This window comes from Mustela nivalis (assembly GCF_964662115.1).
Source record: "Mustela nivalis genome assembly, chromosome: 18".
In the NCBI taxonomy this organism is placed as follows: Eukaryota; Metazoa; Chordata; class Mammalia; order Carnivora; family Mustelidae; genus Mustela; species Mustela nivalis.
Window position 1 is genome coordinate 55,686,042 of NC_139037.1, and position 21,375 is coordinate 55,707,416.

Genomic DNA, 21,375 nt, shown 5'->3' on the forward strand with positions numbered 1-21,375 from the left:
AGTGTAGTGTGTGTCCGCATCTCGGTATGTGTTCCCCTGTGTATTTAGGTATGTGATGTGTGCAAATAATGGGCAATGTGTCTTTGTGACCTTGTGTGTAACGTGTGTGTATTTGTAATGTGTCTGTCCATGTGTTTAAGTATGTGATATGTGTATATTTGCGTCTACGTATCTGAGGTGTGTGTGTTTATGTATAATCCCTATGACTATGTTTAGAAATGTATCTGTGTGTATTTTTGTATATGATTTGTGTAGCTTTGTATGTACGTGTAATTCTTTGAATGTGTTGTGTCTCTATGCACGTGTGAGTTGTGGCTATCCACGCGTATCTGGGTATGGGATATGGGTCTGTGTGTTCAGGGAAGTCAAGCGTGGGTTTGTGTACCTTTTAGGTACCTGTGAATATGTGTGTGTTGTCATGTTTGTGATACATGTCTCTTCTTGATCTGCTGTGTGTCTTCATGTATTCATGGTATGTGTATCTATCTGTGTTGAGTGTATGTCATGTGTGTGTGTCTGTGTGTCTATCTGTGAAAGTGATGCCTGTGTGTATGTGTGTGATGTGTCTGTGTGTCCGTGTATGTGAGGTTGGTATTGATGGGTGTTCTTTGTTGCCCATTTGTGGCAGGTCTACATGTTGTGACTGTGTGCCTTGGCAAGTCCCCCATGGGGTCTGCTGGATCTTTGTCTGTGGTGTAGGTGTCTGTGGATTTGGGGCTTGACTTTGTGGCATGTGTGGGTCTTTGTGATGCTTTTCTGTTCTTGTGTGATGGGATGCATCTGTGCCGGGGGCCTGCTGGCCGGTGCGTACCCAGTGCAGCCCGTCGTCCCTGCGTCTTTGTGTGTGACGTGTACGTGTCCCCGTCTGCCGATGGCTGTCCACCTTTGTATGCGATGTGCTTGTCTATGAGGGTCTCTGCGACGTGTGTCAGGCGTGTGTGGGCTGTGTGCGCCTCCCCGACATCTGCGTCTCGGCGTGGAGCACACGTGTCCATGCTGGTAGTGTGTCACAGCAGTGTCCGGGCCAGGCGCTGTGGGCCCTGCGCCCCCCACAAGGGTCTGCTGGTCCCTGTCTGTCCCTCCTCCTCCCCTCCCTCCTGGCAGCCAATGCTACTGGGGAGCCAGTTGCCATGACGACGCTCCATCCTCCCTCCATCCTCCCTCCTCCCACCCTTCCTCTGACAGGCTCTCTGCTCCCCCAATCCTGGCTGCCCTCGGGGGCGGGGCCCTCATTCTCCCCCCCATCCTACCCTCTCCCCCCCACCCCAGCAACCCTGGCTCCCCAGCTCCTCTCCTCTGTCCGCCTCTCCATCCCTTCATCTGTCTGTCCCTTCAAAGAGGGGGAGGGGGGTACCTGAGCCAGTAAGCAGCCCCTCCCTCCCCCTGTCCTGCGTCTCCTGCCCCTCTCCTGGGCCGGGGGGAGGCCAGGGTCGCGCGGGTCCCCATGGCTGGGGGCTGAGGGCCCGCCCCCCCCCTCCCCAGCCGCCACCACCTCCACCTCCCTTCCATCCTCGACAAGATGCCTGGCCCCGGCGCCTTCATCCTCCTCGCGGCCGTCTCCGCCTCCGGCTGCCTGGCGTCTCCGGCCCACCCCGGTGAGTCTGTCCGGCCATCCGGCTGTCCGGCAGCCCCCACCCCCACCCCGGGCCTGCCCGGGGGTCTGTCCGCGGCGCCCCGGCTCCATCACCTGCGTGCGCGTCTCCCCGCAGCCAAGCCGGGGCCTGGAGAGCCGCGGGGACGGTGCCGCTGTCAGCAGGGCCTGTGGGAGGAAGGCTGGGGGCTGGGTGGGGAGGGGGTCCGTTTGGGCAACATGTGTGTGTGCACACACGCATATGTGTGTGCAGGTGTGTGCAGGGAGCCGGGAAGGACGGGGCCTCTGGGAGAATTGGGGGCAGAGGGAAGGAATACTATTTCTAAGGGGGACACAGCATAGGAGGCTGCCTCTAGCTTTTGGGGGAGACCCAGAGCTTGCGGAGTTTCCCTTCACAGGGGCTTGGGCTGGGGACAGAGGACATGTGTGCTCCCCGAGTCCCTAAAAGAGACAGGCCTCAACCCCCGTAACGAGGGGGTTCCAGCGCGGGGCAAAGACTCTTCTCCCCGCCTGCAGCTGGGGGGCTCATCCTCTTGCCCAAATAGGGGGTAACGAGACTGTCCGTTGGAGTGTATTTTAAAATCTGAGAGCTCCAGGCTCCACTATGACACCTCCTTCCCTCAGTCCTCACTGGAATTCATCCAGGCCTGCGGTGGGATGATGGGGGGGTCCCAGATTGGGGCGAGAGGAGGGACCCCACCCCCAACACAACCACCTGAGAGGGCCTTAAACTACAACTCCCACAATGCTGGAGGCCATCCGGCTCCTCTGTCAAGGAGTCCCTGGTTGCAGAGCATTATGGGAACTGTAGTCAATCCTGGACAGGATGGGAGGGGCAAGGATTCTGGGAGCTTAGGGCTTGAAGCCAGGACCCCAGCCCAGCCCTGTGCCCACAGATGGATTCGCCCTGGGCCGGGCCCCTCTGGCTCCTCCCTACGCCGTGGTCCTCATTTCCTGCTCCGGCCTGCTGGCCTTCATCTTTCTACTCCTCACCTGTTTGTGTTGCAAACGGGGTGATGTCGGCTTCAAGGTGAGGTGCATGCGGGGGTTCTAGTGGGGAGAAAGACTCCCGCAAGGCCTTTGCCCCCCGAGCCCAGGTGGCTGGTGGGGGAGAGAGGCAGTAAGTCTGAGAGCACCTTCTGGCCTGAAGTTCTGGCCAATCCAGAGTGCTGGCATGATCAATCGGGGGACAGTTATCAGAAAGACGGGGAAACACACAATCGAGAAGGGTGATGGCGTGTCTCAGCCTTGTGTTCTCCCACCCCTTACCTCTCCCGGCCCCAGGAGTTTGAGAACCCTGAAGGGGAGGATTGCTCAGGGGAGTACACTCCCCCCGCGGAGGAGACCTCCTCCTCACAGTCGCTGCCTGATGTCTACATTCTCCCGCTGGCTGAGGTCTCCCTGCCGATGCCTGCCCCGCAGCCTTCTCACTCAGGTACTTCCACACCTTGACTAGGATGGTCCCACGGGACAGGGGGGCAAGTCCCTAGAGTCTTCCCTCAGGGGCCAGGGAGCTGAGGTCCCCCGCAGCCAAGGGGAAAGACAGAGGTGGGAGCCGCAGAATCTTGGAAGCGGCCTATAGGGAGTCAGAGAGCATCTTGGTAGAAGCTATTGCTTCATCCAAAGCCAGATTTGGGGATTCTTGTGCGGCAATCGGTGGTGAGATCAGCGTAGATCTCAGTCTCAAAGGCAGCCAATGGCAGGTTGAAGTCAAGTCACAGGATCTTGAAACGCTAAAGGGAGGGATGGATTGGATGCCGGGAACTTGCGGGCAGCCAATAAGGAGGCTGAGATCCATCAGGGAATGTTGGGGCAGCCAATGAAAAAAGACTGGTATCGGCTTTGACCCCAGTCCTCACTGAATTGGAAGGGGGTGGTGATGGTGGCACTTGGGAGGGGAGAGAGGCTAAGGGGCCTCCCCTTTTTGCCCCCTCCCCACTCCCCAGACATGACCACCCCCCTGGGCCTTAGCCGCCAGCACCTCAGCTACTTACAAGAGATTGGGAGTGGCTGGTTTGGGAAGGTGAGTGGGGCTGGGGGTGGGAGGGAGGGGGGTCCATACGATCCAGGGCTGTGCTCCTCTTCTGTGTCCATTCCCCCACCCCCCCCCCACGCCCTGCTCCCACCACTTCTCATCTGTCCCCTGCCCCTCAGCCCACCCAGCGTCCCCATCTCTGTCCACCTCTCACCTGCTCCCACCTGCTCCATCCCCCCACACCTGTCAGTCAGCGCCTCCCTCCTCACTCCATTGACCACTCTGCCTCGCCACCTGGCTCTCCACGCGTCCGTCTGTCCATCCTTCCATCCGTCCCTGCATCCATCGGACTCTGGGCCCGTGAGTCTCACTCTGCATCTGTTGTTGGGGGACAAGGGCGGTGGGATCTGAAGGGAGAAGTCGGATAGAAGGGGGAAGCTGGAGCCATGCCGCGGGGTGGAGATGGTCCCAGGGCTGGGCCTGGGGCACATGCAGGCACTGACTCCCTGGGTCTCCCTTGGCCAGGTGATCCTGGGAGAGATTTTCTCTGACTACACCCCAGCCCAGGTTGTGGTGAAGGAGCTCCGAGCCAGTGCTGGGCCCCTGGAGCAGCGCAAATTCATCTCGGAGGCACAGCCCTACAGGTACCGGGGACTGTGGCGGCGGATGTGGGCCCTGGAGGCCCCAAGCTCCGGGTTTGCTTCTCAGGGAGGTGCCATTAGGGAGTGGGAGGAGTCTCGCGTGGGGTCAAACCAGGTTTGAATCCTGGGTCTACTTCTTCCTGGCTGTGAGACTTGATGGACAGCATTTGCTTCTCTGAGCCTCCGCTTCCTCCTTGGGGCAGAGTCAGGGATATATTAAAGGAGGGGCAGGATGATGAGGGTGAGGGGAGGGCACGGAAGGTGAGCTAGAGGGCTGCCCTTCTCCACTCTGAACCTCAGAATCTTCATCTAGGTAGTGAGTCTGAGAAGCCCAAACGTCCTCAAGTAGAGGGCAGCTGAGAGGATGTGAGATTTTGTGTTAAGCACTGGGTACACAGGGGTTGTTCCCGGCTTCAGGTCCCTGCTTGTGGGTGAGGAAAGCATCATGGACCTAAAATGGCCCTGAGGAGCTTCCACACCTCACCTCCCACCCCTACTGGACTCTTAGGTCTGGGAAGGCAGGACCCTGTCCCTCCCCTGCTTGGTCTCCCCTCCACTCTAAGGACTTCTAGATAAGAACTAGATGAACATTTGCTGCATAAATGTCTCGTGAGGTAGTAATTGCCCCATCGGAGAACCTTTTTCAAACAGTTGTAAAAGTGAGGCATACCCTGAGCCATACAGACACCGGGCTTTATCACCCTCATGCTCTTCAACCTCCCATGGCTCCCTATTGCCTGCAGAACAAAGTCCCATACCTCTGTACAGCCCACACACCCTGCAAGGTCTGCCCCTGCTCCCTTCCTGCCCCTGGGCCCCTTGGCCCAGCCATCCTGGCCTCTTCACTGATCCTTTCCCATAACAGTCTCTTTCCTGCCTCAGGACCTTTGTCCTTACTGTTCCCTCTGACTAGGATATCATTCCTGGCTCACTCACCCCCAGCTTCAGATAGTGGGCTCCTTTCCCCTCCTCAGGTCCTGGTCAGAAAGGCCTGCCCTTACACACATGCACACACACACACACACACACACCCACGTAAGGAGGGCCCTCAGCTGTTCCATCACACCAATTCGTTCATTTTCTTCCTAACACGTATTTCATTGGCTGGCTTGTTTGCCTGCCTCTCCCTAGACCCGTGCTGGCAAACACTAGCCACATATGGCTATTTAAATTTATGTTAAATAAAATGAAATCAAATGAAAAATTCATTTCCTTAGCTACACGCAGCACATCGCAAGGGCTTAGTAGCCACATATGGCCAGTGGCTCCCATGTGCGACAGCTCAGATCTAGAACATTTCCACCTTCGCAGAAGGTTCTGGTGGAGAGCGCAGGATGACACTGGCAGCTCGGAATGGGGGGCGTCCTTCCACCCTGTGTCAATGCTTACTCAGAGAGCCAGCAACCTGGGACCAAGTCCCCACAAAACCACTATTACCAGCTGTGTGACCTTGGGCCAATCGCTTTACTTCTCTGAGCCTCTATTTCCTCTGGATTCAATGGGAAACACCATCCTGCCCACCGGGGTGACAGAAGAGGATCCGATAGCAGAAGTGGCCAGCCTGGGCTCAGACTAGTAGGGGTCCAAGCCTTCCTCCACATCTGCCAACCTAAATCCCACCTTCAGAGCTCCAGCTGTCCCTCAAGTCCCCAGGACACACCGAGCAATTTATGACCACTTTGGTCTCGTGACCAGGCAGGGGTGCGAGGCACAGTCCTCCCAGGTGGAGAAGGTTGGAACTCGGGCGGTGAGGCTGGGCACCAGCCCCACCGCACACCAGTGGCCCCTGCCCCTGGCCCGACCCGAGTGGGAAAATTTCTCACTATACCCTGAAAGCCGGGCATGTTTTCACCTTTCTCCAGACCCCCAGGCTGGGAATCAGGACAAAAGCCTTCACTGGGCCCATTTTCATTGCACCTCCCCACCCCACCCGCCCCCACCGTCTAGGCACTGGGGACACAGCCACCTACACAGAAAGTCCCCAAATTCTTGTCCTAGCAGGGCTCCCCCCCTAGTGGAGGAAATCTGCAATGAACAAATGAAGAAGGAAATTTTAAGAAGAAAATGTCAGAGACTGACAAGTGCCAGGAGGAAAGCTCTGGAGGATCCTGGGGGAGGCAGGGTTGACTGGGAGGGATCGGTGGCGCAGGCCTGGTGGGAAGCATGTTCCAGGCAGAGGGAAGAGCAGCTGCAAAGGTGGGAAGGCAGGAAAATGTGGGTCGATATGAGAATCAAACAGTGTGTTAACATGGGAACGGAAAAGCCGTAATAATAGCAAGGATCGTCCACTGTGTGGCAACTTCTCCCTGGTCTCATGAAATTCCTCTTCACGACTGTCTGAGGGAGTTACTACAGCTGTGCCCATTTTACAGTTGAGGAAAACTGAGGCAGGAAGAGGTGAAGTTATTTCTCTGGGGTTACACACCTGCCAAAGGTGGACACAGGGGGCGCCCGGCCGGCTCAGTGGGTGGAGCATCTGACTCTATTTTTTTTTTCCTTAAGATTTATTTATTAGAGAGAGAGAGAGCATATAAGCAGAGAAGGGCAGAGTGAGAGGGATAGAGTATACCAAGCAGGCTCCACGCTCAGCCCTGATGCAGGGCTCCATCCCACCACCCTGAGATCTCCACCTGGGCTGAAATCAAGGGTGGGTCGCTTAACCCACTGAGTCACCCAGGTGCCCCAGAGCATGCGACTCTTGATCTCGGGGTCATGAGTTCAAGTCCCACGTTTGGGGTAGAGATGACTTAAAAAAAAAAAAGTGGACTCAGGATTCAACCCTCCCCTTGCCCCCCAGCCTGACTCTTACCCACAGTGTGAGGCTAAAAGAGGGGGCTTGAGGGCGGTGACGTTTCTTGGGGAAATGATGTTGAAGCCCAGGACTGAGGGAGGAGGAGGACTGCTGAGTGGAAGCAGAACCGCAAAGGCCTGCGGTCTCAGTGGGTGCCTGTGTGTTTGGGGAGATGCGTGGGGCGTGGTGGGGACAAGTGATGCTGAGGAAGGGCAGGACACACCCAGGATCAAGACTTGCTCCGTCCTCGGGTGATCGGGAGCCACGGAGGGCTTTGTGCAGCGAATGGCATGTCAGAGACAGACCGGAGGCAGGGAGGAGGCTGAGAAGAGAGGCCAGGAGATGAAGAAGCTCCAGCCAGGCTTGGGGGAGGGGGTGTGTGCGGGGGTGGGGGGGTGGGGGGTGAGGTGAAGACGCAGGAGGGCAAGGAGGCACCTGGGGGTCTGGCCTGGGAACTGGGGAGGAGTGGGGTGGTCCTGAGATGGGGACCCGGGGTAGGAAGCTGTGTGTTGAGGGAGCGTGAGTGTGGGGGTGCGGCCGGGATCCGGGAGGTGGAGCAACATTTTGGTGTTGCGGGGAGGCTGGGGCGAGACAGGGGTCTGCGGTGGGACGGTGGCGGCTGTGCCCTGACCCTGCCGCCTCCCCACCCTGGCCCCAGGAGCCTGCAGCACCCCAACGTCCTCCAGTGCCTGGGCGTCTGTGTGGAGACACTGCCCTTTCTGCTGATTATGGAATTCTGTCAACTGGTGAGGGTCTGCGGAGGGAGGGCGGGGTGGCGGGCTGGACGGGTTGAGGGCTGCCAGCAAGCCTGGGGGCCTGGGAATCTTCGGCAAAAACACGCGCGACGTGCGCTAACATTTCCTGAGCGCTCACTGTGGAAGAGCGCTCGCATGCGAGGTGGGTTCTCTTGTTGTGCCCTTTTAAGCCTCCGGGGAAACAGGCTCAGAGGGACTGCCCCCTGCGTGCAGAGGCCGCCCCCCCATCCTCACCTCGGATAGGCGGGATGAGTGGATCCCTGGAAGGGGGGGGTCGTACTGACCCCATCCTGTCCTCCCTCCCAGGGGGACCTGAAACGTTACCTCCGGGCCCAGAGACCCCCTGAGGGCCTGTCCCCTGAGCTGCCCCCTCGAGACCTGCGGACACTGCAGAGGATGGGCCTGGAGATCGCCCGCGGGCTGGCACATCTCCACTCCCACAACTACGTGCACAGGTGGCTGCCGGGGGGGCCACGGGGAAGAGTGTGTGTGGGGTACTACTTAAAGGAGGCAGGCGAGGCTATGAGGGTGGGAGGTAGAGCCGCAAGGAAGGGGCTCAACTACGGGAGAAAGCGAGTCAGGAGGGGAGGAACCTGGAGGGGAGGGGTCGGAAGAGGAGCGGGAGGAATCAGGAGAGGGGAGTGGAATCGGGAGAGGAGGAGTCTTAGGGGAGAGGGGGAGGAGCCAGAGGGGAGGGGAGGAGTCAGGAGAGGAAGATGCTTGGAGAGGCGGGGCAGGGGAGGAGAAAAGCAAGGAAGGGAGAAGGGGCGGAGCCTACAAGGTGGGCGCAGTGCAGGCGAGGCGGGCAGTCGGTCTCAGGCTGTCCCCCGTCTAGCTTCACGTCCTTGCCCCGCCCCCAGCGACCTGGCCCTGCGCAACTGCCTGCTGACCTCTGACCTCACCGTGCGCATCGGAGACTATGGGCTAGCCCACAGCAACTACAAGGTGGGGGCTGCCCTCCGTCAGGGCGGGGGGCGGGGGAAGGCCCGCGACCCGCCTGACCCGGCTCTGGCCCGCCCCCCAGGAGGACTACTACCTGACCCCCGAGCGCCTGTGGATCCCGCTGCGCTGGGCGGCGCCTGAGCTCCTTGGGGAGCTGCATGGGACCTTCATGGTGGTGGACCAGAGCCGCGAGAGCAACATCTGGTGAGAGGGTCCTCCTGCCCCGGTGCCCGCGCGCAGCCTAGGGCGGCGAGGAAGGGGGAAGGGTCACGGGTCCTGTGGCTGTGGAAACGGAGGCCGGAGGGGAGGCCCCCAGGCGGGGCAGGGCCAGGCTCTGACCTCTCTATGCCCTCTGCTCCCCGCAGGTCCCTGGGGGTGACCCTGTGGGAACTCTTTGAGTTTGGGGCACAGCCCTACCGCCACCTGTCAGACGAGGAGGTCCTCGCCTTCGTGGTCCGCCAGCAGCACGTCAAGCTGGCCCGGCCGAGGCTCAAGTTGCCTTATGCGGACTACTGGTGAGGGCAGGGCCTTACCCCCAACCCCTGACCCTCCCAGCTCACCCCAGGATGTCCCAGAGCCTCTCACCTCTCACATCACCCCCAGCCTCACTCAGCACTCGCTATGCCCCACCCCTTTTTTCTGCTTGGAGGTATCTGCCCCTTGAAAGGGGCAATCCTGAGGCAAGACTGGTACTTGAACCCTAGTTTCTCCACTGCTGAAAGACCCCTGCCGCTTGCTTGTCTCTGATTCCAGAACTCACAGCCCAGAGAAGGAGGCCGCCTAACTATCATTTCTTTACATCTGCCTTACTGTCTGTCCCCCCCAGGACCCCTCCCTCCACCACCCCATCTGTCATACACATGCCCTGGGTCTCTCCCTGCCCCCTCCACACACCTTCAACTCTACCTTACTCACCTGTGCCTCCCCCTCCCCCAGGTATGATATCCTGCAGTCCTGCTGGCGGCCACCTGCCCAGCGCCCCTCGGCCTCTGATCTTCAGCTGCAGCTCACCTACCTGCTCTCTGAGCGTCCCCCACGACCCCCGCCCCCACCCCCCCCACCCCGAGACGGTCCCTTCCCCTGGCCCTGGCCCCCGCAGCACAGTGCACCCCGCCCGGGGACCCTCTCCTCCCCATTCCCCCTCCTGGATGGCTTCCCCGGGGCCGACCCTGACGATGTGCTCACGGTCACTGAGAGCAGCCGTGGCCTCAACCTTGAGTGCCTGTGGGAGAAGGCGCGGCGGGGGGCTGGCCGCGGTGGGGGGGCACCTCCTTGGCAGCCGGCATCTGCGCCCCCGGCCCCCCATGCCAACCCCTCCAACCCTTTCTATGAGGCGCTGTCCACGCCCAGCGTCCTGCCGGTCATCAGCGCCCGCAGCCCCTCGGTGAGCAGCGAGTACTACATCCGCCTCGAGGAGCATGGCTCCCCGCCCGAGCCCCTCTTTCCCAATGACTGGGACCCTCTGGACCCAGGAGTGCCTGCCCCTCAGGCCTCCCAGGCCCCTTCCGAGGTCCCCCAGCTGGTGTCCGAGACCTGGGCCTCCCCCCTCTTCCCTGCAGCTCGGCCATTCCCGGCCCAGTCCTCGGCATCAGGCAGCTTCCTCCTGAGCGGCTGGGACCCCGAGGGCCGAGGTGCCGGGGAGACCCTGGCGGGAGACCCTGCCGAGGTGCTGGGGGAGCGGGGTACCGCCCCGTGGGCAGAAGAGGAGGAGGAGGAGGAGGAGGGCAGCTCCCCGGGGGAAGACAGCAGCAGCCTTGGGGCTGGCCCCAGCCGCCGGGGCCCCCTACCCTGTCCCCTATGCAGCCGAGAGGGGGCCTGCTCCTGCCTGCCCCTGGAGCGGGGGGAAGCCGTTGCTGGCTGGGGGGGCCACCCCGCTCTTGGCTGTCCCCATCCCCCAGAGGACGACTCGTCCCTGCGGGCAGAGCGGGGCTCCCTAGCCGACCTGCCCCTGGCCCCCCCCACCTCGGCCCCCCCCGAGTTTCTGGACCCCCTTATGGGGGCGGCGGCGCCCCAGTACCCCGGGCGGGGGCCACCTCCCGCTCCCCCCCCCCCGCCGCCACCTCCCCGGGTCCCCGCGGACCCAGCCGTGTCCCCCGACCCTCCCTCAGCCGTGGCCAGTCCCGGCTCAGGCCTGTCGTCTCCGGGCCCCAAGCCGGGGGACAGCGGCTACGAGACCGAGACCCCTTTTTCCCCCGAGGGAGCCTTCCCAGGCGGGGGGGCAGCCGAGGAGGAAGGGGTCCCTCGACCACGGGCTCCCCCCGAGCCCCCCGACCCAGGAGCGCCCCGGCCACCCCCAGACCCGGGTCCCCACCCACTGCCGGGGACCCGGGAGAAGCCGACCTTCGTAGTTCAAGTGAGCACCGAGCAGCTGCTGATGTCCCTGCGGGAGGACGTGACAAGGAACCTCCTGGGGGAGAAGGGGGCAAACCCCCGAGAGACGGGACCCAGGAAGGTGGGGAGAGGCCCCGGGAACAGAGAGAAAGCCCAGGGCCCGAGCAGGGACCCCACAGTCCTGGGCAGCGGGAAGAAAGCCCCAAGCCTGAACGAGGACCCGAGCCTCCCCATGAACGGGGTGACAGTGTTGGAGAACGGGGGCCAGAGAGCCCTGGGCATCGAGGAGAAGGTGGCAGAGAATGGGGGCCCAGGGACCCCAGAGAGAGAAGAGAAAGTGCTGGAGAAAGTGCTGGAGAATGGGGAGGTGACACCCCCAAGGAGGGAGGAGAAAGTATTGGAGAATGGGGAGCTGAGGTCCCCCGAGAGAGAAGAGAAAGTGCTGGCGAATGGGGGACTGACACCCTCAAAGATCGAGGAGAAGGTGTCAGAGAATGGGGGCCTGAGATTCCCCAGGAACATGGAGAGGTTGCCAGAGACTGGGCCTCGGAGAGCCCCAGGGCTCTGGGAGAAGGTGCCCGAGAGTGGGGTGCCAGCCCCAGAGACCTCGCTGGAGAGAGCCCTCGAGCCCAGCGCAGTGGCCTTGTCCCGGAACGGCGGGGAGACAGCCCCTGGCCCCACTGGCCCAGCCCCCAGGAGCGGGGTGCTGGAACCCGGGACCGAGAGGAGAGCCCCCGAGACTGGGGGGGCACCGAGAGCCCCCGGGGTTGGGAGGCTGGACCTCGGGAGTGGGGGCCGAGCCCCAGTGGGCACGGGGATGGCCCCCGGCGGCGGCCTCGGAAGCGGCGTGGACGCAAAGGCCGGATGGGTAGACAGCACGAGGCCACAGCCGCCGCCGCCGCTGCCGCCGTCGGAAGCACAGCCGAGGAGGCCGGAGCCAGCGCCGCAGAGGGCCAGGCCGGAGGTGGCCTCCTCCGAGGCAGAGCCCGGGGCCCCAGACAGCAGGGCCGGCGGAGACACAGCACCCAGCACAGACGGGGACCCCCCCAAACCCGAGAGGAAGGGCCCCGAGATGCCACGACTGTTCTTGGACTTGGGACCTCCTCAGGGGAACAGCGAGCAGATCAAAGGTGAGGAGGAGGCTGCTGGGAGCAGGGGAGCGAGGTTGGGGGGTCGAGACCTGGCTCCTTCCGAGAGGCATGGCTGAGCCGAGGATCTCGGGTTGCCAGGGAGCAGACAGGTCAGGCTGACCGTAATGAGAGCCGGTCCTGGATCCTCCCCACCTGGGCTCAGATCTGGGCTCTGTGGCCCGGGACAAATGACCTTACTTCTGTGTACCTCAGTTTCCCTCCAAAGACAGATGATGAGGATAACTCATCTTCCTAATAGGGCTGAGTGGCTTCAAAATATTAGGACTTCCGAAGACCCTTTGCAATTCCATTAGACTTGGGGTCTCAAACTCAGATGCCCATGGGGGCCAGACAGTATTGGGAAATGAAGGAAGCCATCCAGGAGAGAGGGGGTGGGGAGTTGAAGGAGATGCGGCCGCTTTCCACCTCCAGCCAGCAATGCCCACCTGGCATTGCCACATGGCTGCTTTTCCCTTTTTAACCGAAGTTCTGCGTGTTTTAATGGTTGAAGCCAATTCACGCTTACCTTCTCTTTGTGCCAGGCCCCAAGCTACCCAATGCCAGGGCCCAGGGAATTTCAGACTCTGCCCTGCCCTACACCCAGCGCCCCCCTACCCCATGCTATGGGTGACCTGAAAACTAGAAATGTCTTTTCTGGAAACTGAGTTTTGGTAGGAACACAGAAAGTGTTTTTTGTTGCAGAGGGGGATTGATTTAAGAGAAAGATGAATGGCCCCTCTTGAGTGGTGGGCATAGGGACTGTGGCTCTACCCAAATCACCCAGAGGCCTGATTTCCTTACGTAGTGATATGAAAGTTCTAAATGGCTACTGGTTTATATTGGTAATCTCACAGCCCCCCTTGAGGGAAAGGGTATCCTCTGAGGGAAAGGTCCAGAAGGGGGCTGGGCATAGAACTTTCCTTCCTTTGAGCCCACGGTATTAGAACACTATCCCTTCCTTGAGATTGTTGTGGGGAATTTGCGACCAGCTGTGTCAGGAAGGGCTCCAGACAGCAGGAAAATATCAAGGGATGAGCAACTAAGATGCTTCAGAGGATTGTGGGAGGAGGGGGGCACCGGGAGGGTATTGCTGGGTGGGAAGATGCTGGGAATAGCCTGCTTAAAAAAAAAAAAAAAGTGCATGACCTCCTACTTATCCTTCAAGACCCCACTCAAATTTCCCCTTCCCTGGGAAGCCTTCCTGATTTCCAAAGGCTATCACCTTGTCCTTCCTGAGAGCTCCTTGAGAGCTCCCTCACAGCCCCCAAACCCATCGCCCTGATATGGATGGTCAAGGAAGGCCTCAAGGAGGTGACTTTTGAGCAGATGTGAAGGAAGTAAGCTGGGTGGTCATTGGGGGAAGGGTGTTTTGGGTGGGGGGCACCTAGATGGGCACTAACTTGGCATGCTTGGGGAAAAGCAAGAGGCCAGTGAAGCTGGGATGGAATGAACAAAGGGAGGAGAGTGACCCCATCCACACCCAGTCTTTTTCCCTGCTCTGCCTTGACCCTCTTGTCATCCCCATCCTTGCCCCCACAGGGCCTGTCCCACATTTACTGGTGCACTAATGGAGGAATGAGTGGCCCCTGTTAATTTCCTGGTGAGGGGACAGAGACTCAGAGAGGTGGATTTCCTTGCCCCAGGGCACACAGTGAGCAAGTAGGCTTGGGATTTGAAGCCAGGTTTCCTCCTCCAGGGACCTGGAGTCCTTACCTTCTTTTTAGCAGGCTGAGATCAGGGAGTCTTAGAAGTGGGGGAAAAGAAACCTTGAGATGATTAGACACTCCAGTTTTGTCTGGCAGTTGAGGACCAGAGAGGGAAAGTACCTTGGTCAACATCACATAGTACAGAACATTCATTCATTAATCCCACAAATATTGCCTGAGTACTTCTGGGTGCTTGGGGATGCAGCCAGAACGAGCCCGAGTCAAGTCCGTTCTGTGGCAAGGCAAACATGAATCACATGACCCCAGAAATACAGCTACACACTGAGCTCATCTGCTTGGAAAGAGCAGCTTGATGCTATGGGGGTGCAGAGCTGGTGGCCTTGCCTGACCTTTGGGGAGAACTCTGAAGGCTTGAAAGCCCAGACCAGAGCTAGGGGTTGAATAGGACTTGAACCAGAAAAGGAGCTTCTGGGCAGAAGGAACAGCCTGTGCAAAGGCTCAGAGGTGGGAGCAATAGGGAGGTGGCCCAAGTGGCTCGCTGGGTGAGGTGAGGAACAGAAGAAATCAGCGGGGCCAGGGCACTAGGGCCTTGGGTGGCAGAGAGAAGTGGGGGCTTTGTGATGCGGACTCTGGGGGAGTCATGGAGAGGGTTAACCCCTGGAGTAGGGGGAAGATCTCTCCTACTCTGCGTGGAGAAAGGCCCCAGAGCAGCCCTTTGCTTCACAAGAGGGGAAACTGAGGCCCATACTGGGGCCCGATACTACCCGAGGATACACAGCAGGGCAGGAGGGCATGCCTCAGTTTCCCCGGGAGCAGAGGCTCACCGGGTCTCTCCCCTCGCAGCCAAGCTCTCACGGCTCTCTCTGGCGCTGCCGCCGCTCACGCTCACGCCGTTCCCGGGGCCGGGCCCGCGGCGACCCCCGTGGGAGGGCGCGGACGCCGGGGCGGCTGGCGGGGAGGCCGGCGGGGCGGGGTCGCCGGGGCCGGCGGAGGAGGACGGGGAGGACGAGGACGAGGACGAGGAGGAGGAAGAGGAGGCGGTGGCAGCGGGCGCGGCGGCGGGGCCGCGGGGCCCCGGGAGGGCACGGGCAGCCCCGGTGCCCGTCGTGGTGAGCAGCGCCGACGCGGACGCGGCCCGCCCGTTGCGGGGGCTGCTCAAGTCTCCGCGCGGGGCCGACGAGCCCGAGGACAGCGAGCTGGAGAGGAAGCGCAAGATGGTCTCCTTCCACGGGGACGTGACCGTCTACCTCTTCGACCAGGTGCGCTGCCGGGGGCGGGGGGGGGCGGGGGGGAGGGGAGGGGCCAGCTGGCTGAGGGCGGAGCTGGGGAATCAGGGCAGGTCTTGGAGACCTTGGGTGTGGGGGCGGTGTCTGGGGAATGGGCCGGGGCGTGGAGTGAGGGGTAGGGTGCGTCCTGTGGGGAGGACGCTGGACGGTTGGGGGGGCTGGAGGGTGAAAATGTGTCTGGAAGGACGGTGAGGAGATACCTGGTGGTCGGGGAGGAGTCCGGAGAGGCTAGGGAGAAAGTGCTGAGGAGATTGGGGCGTGGTCTAGACGGCGGGGGCGGGGCCAAGTGAAGTTTGGGGCGGGTTCTGTCGACCTGCGCTCTTGTGGTAGAGGCTAAGGGGCCGGCTCGGGATGAAACGGATTTTACCCACGAGGGGCGGGCACTGGCGAGGCTGCAGGTAGGGCATAAGAGAAACGGCTTGTAGTGTTAAGATAGAAAGTGCAGGAGCGGGTTCAGAGGTAGACAGAGCTAAGAAACTGCGGTGGGGCTTAGAAAGATGGGTTGAGGATTGTGTTAAGAGTAACTAAGACTGAGAGCATCGTGCTGAAAAGAAACAGGAAAGGCGGGATGATGCTTGTGGATTGGGGCCGAGATGGGTGTGGATGGATCTCGGTCAACCTGGAGCGGGGCACACTGGGATGAGGTCCCGAGATGAGAGTCATGAACAGGGTCCTGGGCCACTGAAGCAAAGGCAGGGTCTGGCGGGCTGGAGCCGGGCCACTTCCGAGTACGGGGCTCAGGGCCTCGGGGGGAGGTCGGGATGCGCAGGATGGTAGAAGGGTTTGGAGGACCAGAAGAGTAGGTAGTTCTGCGCCCCGAACTTGAACGCCTGTGGCCGAGATATCGAAAGGAGTTAGGGGTCATGGAGACAAGGCGGGACTTATGGAGATGGTATTGGGTTAGGGGGCTCCCACGAAAGCGTCGCGTTAAGGAGCAAGGAGAGAATTCCTGCGGTGGAGGGGCTTAGCTGTGGGCGGGACTCCAGGGGAGGAGCCTCGGGCCGGGGTGGGGTTAAGGCTGACCTGAGGTTTCGAAGGCAGATCAGGGCCTCCAGCCACCTCGTCAGAGGCTGCGATTGTAAATTGGGGTACCTGAAGCCCCAGAAGTGTTAGCGGGCTTTGTTGCTTGTTGGGTGGCATGTGACGGTTCGCCCCCTAATCCACCTCCACAGGAGACGCCAACCAACGAGCTGAGCGTCCAGGGCCCCCCCGAGGGGGACACGGACCCGTCAACGCCCCCAGCGCCCCCGACGCCTCCCCACCCCGCCACCCCCGGAGATGGGTTTCCCAGCAACGACAGCGGCTTTGGTAAGGGGCGGGGCGGGTCCTGGAGGTGGGGCTGGTCTTGAATGGGCGGAGCTGGGGCGGGGTCTGGAGGCGGGCCAGAGTTGGGGCGCTGTCCACCGTGTAGATTGCTGGAGACAGGTGCCTGAGGAGGGGCGGGGTTGGACAGCTGGAGCTGAAGGTGAGCGGCTCCAGAAGTGCCTGGAGGGTCTGACCGCGTCCTCTCCTCTTCTTTCTCACCACCCCCTTCCCGCCACTAGGAGGCAGTTTCGAATGGGCGGAGGATTTCCCCCTCCTCCCCCCTCCAGGCCCCCCCCTGTGCTTCTCCCGCTTCTCCGTCTCGCCTGCGCTGGAGACCCCGGGGCCCCCCGCCCGGGCCCCCGACGCCCGGCCCGCAGGTACAGTGCTTCAGACCCTCGGGCCTGCCCCCACTTCTGCCTCTCTTTCTCTGTCCCCATCCCTGAATTTACCTGTCTCTTTCTCCTCAGTCTCTCCCCCCCTTCTTCTCTCAGTCAACCCCCACCCAACTCTTGGAACCAGCTCAGACCAGGTCTATCCAACGGATAGACCAGGGCAGTCACGCCCCTTCCCTGAACCTCAGTTTCCCCTTCTGTAAGGATCCCCTCAGAGTCTGGCTCATCTTTGCCCAGTCTCTTGCCTGGCACTTGTCAGATCCTGATCCCACGTCCGTTTGGGGGCACAGGCTGATCAAAGGCCGACAAAGGGAGAGAAAACCAGTGTGCCCAGAGCTAGTTAGCTGAACCGGAGCAGAGAGAACATGGTCAGGAAGTCCATAGCAATAACAATAACAGCATTACTACTAACAGTAACAGGCCCTTACAGAGGCCCTATTTTGTGCTTGCCCATCTGAGCCGGGAGACTCTTGCGGCGACTTGGGCTCTCTGCTGCCCCCTGCTGCCGCTCTAGAGAATACCCCTGGATGCAGAAATTGCGCTGGCCTGAGCAGACGCACATGTTCCCGAGAATAGGGCTGAGAAGGTGGAAAGTAGGAGCATTCCTGCTCCCCCAAATTGTGCCCGAATCCAGTTGTTGGCCCTGCCTGTCCTCGACTCGGTGACCTAGAGCAAGTCACTTTCCCTCTTTGTGCCTCAGTGTCCCCATCTGTAGAATGGGGATGATCCCAGGATCTAACCCAAAATTATTGAGGGGATTGCATAGTTTCATCCTACACACACACAGCCCCACAGACTGGTCATGCGCATGCGCGGTGGTCTCTGGTAGCTCTCACTGCGCTTAACGAAGTAGATACCCATTGAGCATTGCTTTTGTGTGGGTGCTGGGCTGGGCGTGCGGGATTCCGTGCTGAGCAAGGTCCATGAGCCCCACAACACCCTACCCCACCACAGACACTGACCCCCACAGTGTCATGGGAAATAAGTGCAAACGCAGGGCTGCTGGAGAAGCAGCTGACAAAGGAAAAGGGCTTCGTCAGTTTGGCCATGCCACTGCATCAAGTACTCGAGGGGCTGGCCGTCATGAACTAGGTGAAGGGGAAGGAGGCGACAGCACGCTAGCAGATGGAACAGCTTGCCCAAGGGCCTGAGGCAAGAGAGAACTTGGCCAGTTCAGGGAACAGAAGGCAAGCGGGTGCATCTGCGGGCTACTTAGGGAGTGGGGGGAATGGATGGTAGGGGGAGAGGGCGGACCCTGTAGGGCTTAAGGGTGGGCTGAAAAGAGGGACTTTGTCCAGGAGGCACTAGGGAGCCATGGGCCAGCTGTGATTAGGGGAAGGGCAGCAGTAGCCGCTGGTGCAGGAAGACCCCTCTGGGGCCATGTGAGGGATCCAACAGGAGGCTGGCACCAGCGTCCAGGAAGGAGAGGAGAGTAAGTTGGGATTCGGGGCAGGAAGGACAGGGCCAAGGGCACACTCTTCACTTGGCTCCATCGTCAGATTTCACCTCAAATGTCACTTCCTCTCAGAGGTCTTCTCTGAGGCCCCGGTGAGGACAGAGTGGGGTGGGTCCAGGGCATGAGACACGGCCAAGTGGTGAGTCAGGGCTGAGAGCAGCGGGGACTAGCGTGCCAGGATGACTTCACCTTTAATCACTAGGAGAGGCAAAGGAGGGTCCAACTGTGCAAAAGCCCAAATCCCTTCACTCAGCCGATGCTTCTGCTACGGCGGGGCAGGGAGGCTGCTGACCTTTCTGTCTCCCAAGACCCTGGCGGGGGTTGCAGGCTGGGCCCCCTTCCGTATGGACTTCTATGCTTGGTGGGGCTCTGCCCACTTACCCCTTGTCTACTGGACCCTACCATGCAAAGGCCCTGGGGTAGGCCCTGGAGCCCAGGAGAAACAGCAAGGAAGCCAGTGTGGCCATGGAGGGGACAGGGTGAGGGGGATGGGGTGGGTGAGGACAGAAACGGGATAGGGCAGGTCATGTGGGGGACCCTGTATGTCCTGCTGAGGGCTTTGCTTTCACTCCAAGAGAAGCTGCGAGCCTGTCTGCCCAGTAAATCATTTCCTCTGTCCTCAGGCCCCGTGGAGAACTGACTCCCCGACGACCCCACCCCCCTGCACCCCCAGAAGAGGGGTTGAGAGTAGAATCCTCTGTGGACGACGGAGCCACTGCCACCACCACAGACACCGCCTCTGGGGAGGCTCCTGAGGCTGGGCCCTCCCCCTCCCCCACCATGTGCCAAACGGGAGGCCCTGGCCCCCCACCCCCTAGCCCCCCAGACGGCTCCCCTGAGCCCCCCGACCCCCTCGGTGCCAAATGAGGCAGGAAAGCCCCTCACCCCTCCCTGAAGAGCCGCCTTTCTCGGAACTGAACTGAACTCTTTCGGGCCTGGAGCCCCTCGGCACAGCGGAGGCCCCCTCCTCACCCACTCCTGGCCCCAGAGAGGGGCTGCAGGCTTCGGGGACCTGGACCCCCATCTCGCGTCTCCCCTCCCCGCCCCAGCCTGGCCCCTGGAGGGGCCTCTAGTTCAAACCTTCGCGTGGCATTTTCACATTATTTAAAAAAGACAAAAACAACTTTTTGGAGGAATGCAGGGCCTGCGTGTGTTTCGGGGCAAAGAGGGGAGGGTCCCGAAGACATCACCATCAGCTGCCTGCCGCCCACTTCACAGATGGGAACATGGAGGCTTGGGAAGGTGGAAGCGCTACGCAGGGGGAGGCCGAGGCTCTGCTTCTCTGGCTCCCGGCTGCGTCTGTTGCTGGCGGCACTGACCTGCGCTAAGAGTTGGCAGGGAGAGGCCAGGGCGGTCGGAAGAGCCCTGTTTGCCCAAGGCGGCTGTGGAGGTGGCCAGAGGCCCTGCGAGGGCCAGAGCTGCGGATGGGGTGCTCAGGAATGACGGGTCAGCACCCACATGGCTCCTGGCCACATCCCCCACACCTCAGAACAGAGCTGCCCTGTGCCTCCACTGGCCACTACCTCCCTGCCCCACAGTGCCTGTACCTCAGTTTACCTGTGTCTGCTTGTGAGCATCCGCCTGCCAGGACATTCTCATCCCACCTGGCCTGAGTTCTGTGGCCCTCTTCCTAATTCTACTATTTCTTTGTGTTTCTGCATCTGGATGTGTCTCCTCTGTGCCTCCCTGAAGCCTGTGTCTTTCTGCCTTGTCTCTTTGTCCCCGTTTCTTTTTTCTGTTTCTCTGGGGCTCCTGACTGATTCTGCCTCCTGTCTCTCTCCTCTGTTTCTGATCTCCTGCCTTCAACCTATCGCCCCATCCCTTTGGTCCCAAGTTCATTTGCATGTTTGCAGGACTCACTTTGGGTGAGAGCAAGGGAGGGAAGGGACCAGAGTGGGGACCCAGCATGGGTGCTGCAGACTCCTGGCTTAGGAGTTAAGGGGATGAAGGCATTAGGGTCACTTGTTAAGTCCCAGGGATGGAGAAAGGGAGAGTGAGGATTAGACTCTTGCGTCTTTCTCAGAGGCACTGTGGGAAGACCGGGCTGTGCTTCAGCTGATCTGTTGACACACCTGACGTGTGTGCTGATGGAGCCAGGACTGGTAGGGTGGTGAGGGCCAGGACTCTGGAGTCTAAGGGAGGAAGAGCAGGAGGCCAGGACTCCCAGGTCTGAGGGAAGAGGGGTTTGGGGCCAGGATTCTTGGGTCTGAAGGAGTCCCGGGCTGGAGGTGAGGACTACTGGGTCTGAGGGAGGAGGGGCTGGGGCAAGACTCCTGGGTCTGAGGGAGGAGGACTATATTACTAGTTCACTGACAGCATCTCTGCTCTGGAGGCTAGAATCCAAGATCAAGATGTCTGCAGGATCTGTTTCTTGTGAGGCTGTGAGGGAGAAACTGTTCCAGGACTGGCCTCACTTCTAGTGGTCGCCAGCCATCTTTGCTCCGTAATGTGTAAAAGCCTCACCCCAATTCTGCCTTCACCTTCACATGTTTTCTCCCTCCCCCCATGCGTGTGTGTCTGTGGGTCCAAATTTTCTCTTTGTATAAGGACACTAGCCATATTGGATTAGTGCCTATATTAATGACCTCATCCATCTTACCAGATTTTATCCGCAATGATCTGATTTCTAAATAAGACCACGTTCTGAGGTACCGGGGTTTAGGACTTCAACATACTGATCTCAGGCTGATATGATTCAACCTGTAACAAAGGGGCTGGGGATTTGGGGTCTTGGGAGAGGTGGGAGCTGGCAGCTAGAATCCTCAGTCTTTGGGAAGGAGATGGATTTGGGGCAAAACTGAAGGACGATTTTGAGGTGACGAGTCTGGTTTGAATGTCCCACAGGCAATTGCAGCTAAAGTTGGCCAAACCAGAGCCACCAATCCCTACTCCCCAGCCCCACAATTCCCTCTCCAACCATCTCGATCAATGGCATTTTCACTTGTTGCTCGAGCCAGAATTCCAGAGTTGGTCTGGCACTCAGCAAATCCTGTGGGCGCCCCTTCCCGGGTCCACTTCTCTCCGTGACCTCAGCCCCAGGGTAAAACTGCACTGCGTCCTATCCTCCCTGTAGCTGCCCCCACTCCTTTCCAAATTCTTCTCTTGGAGCAGCC

The 21,375-nt window shown here is 60.2% G+C and overlaps 1 protein-coding gene across 1 annotated transcript; it reads left to right on the forward strand.

The window, feature by feature from the left end:
* Positions 1-1,248: 1,248 nt before the first annotated feature.
* Positions 1,249-19,398, forward strand: LMTK3 (lemur tyrosine kinase 3). Its single transcript, XM_082711251.1, has 15 exons — positions 1,249-1,595; positions 2,488-2,621; positions 2,876-3,026; positions 3,538-3,614; positions 4,092-4,210; positions 7,657-7,744; positions 8,060-8,208; positions 8,614-8,698; positions 8,778-8,899; positions 9,061-9,210; positions 9,632-12,156; positions 14,667-15,082; positions 16,282-16,417; positions 16,654-16,791; positions 18,886-19,398. Exons 1-15 carry the CDS (start codon positions 1,520-1,522, stop codon positions 18,900-18,902), a joined length of 4,383 nt encoding a protein of 1,460 aa, XP_082567377.1. The 5' UTR covers positions 1,249-1,519; the 3' UTR covers positions 18,903-19,398.
* Positions 19,399-21,375: the final 1,977 nt, after the last annotated feature.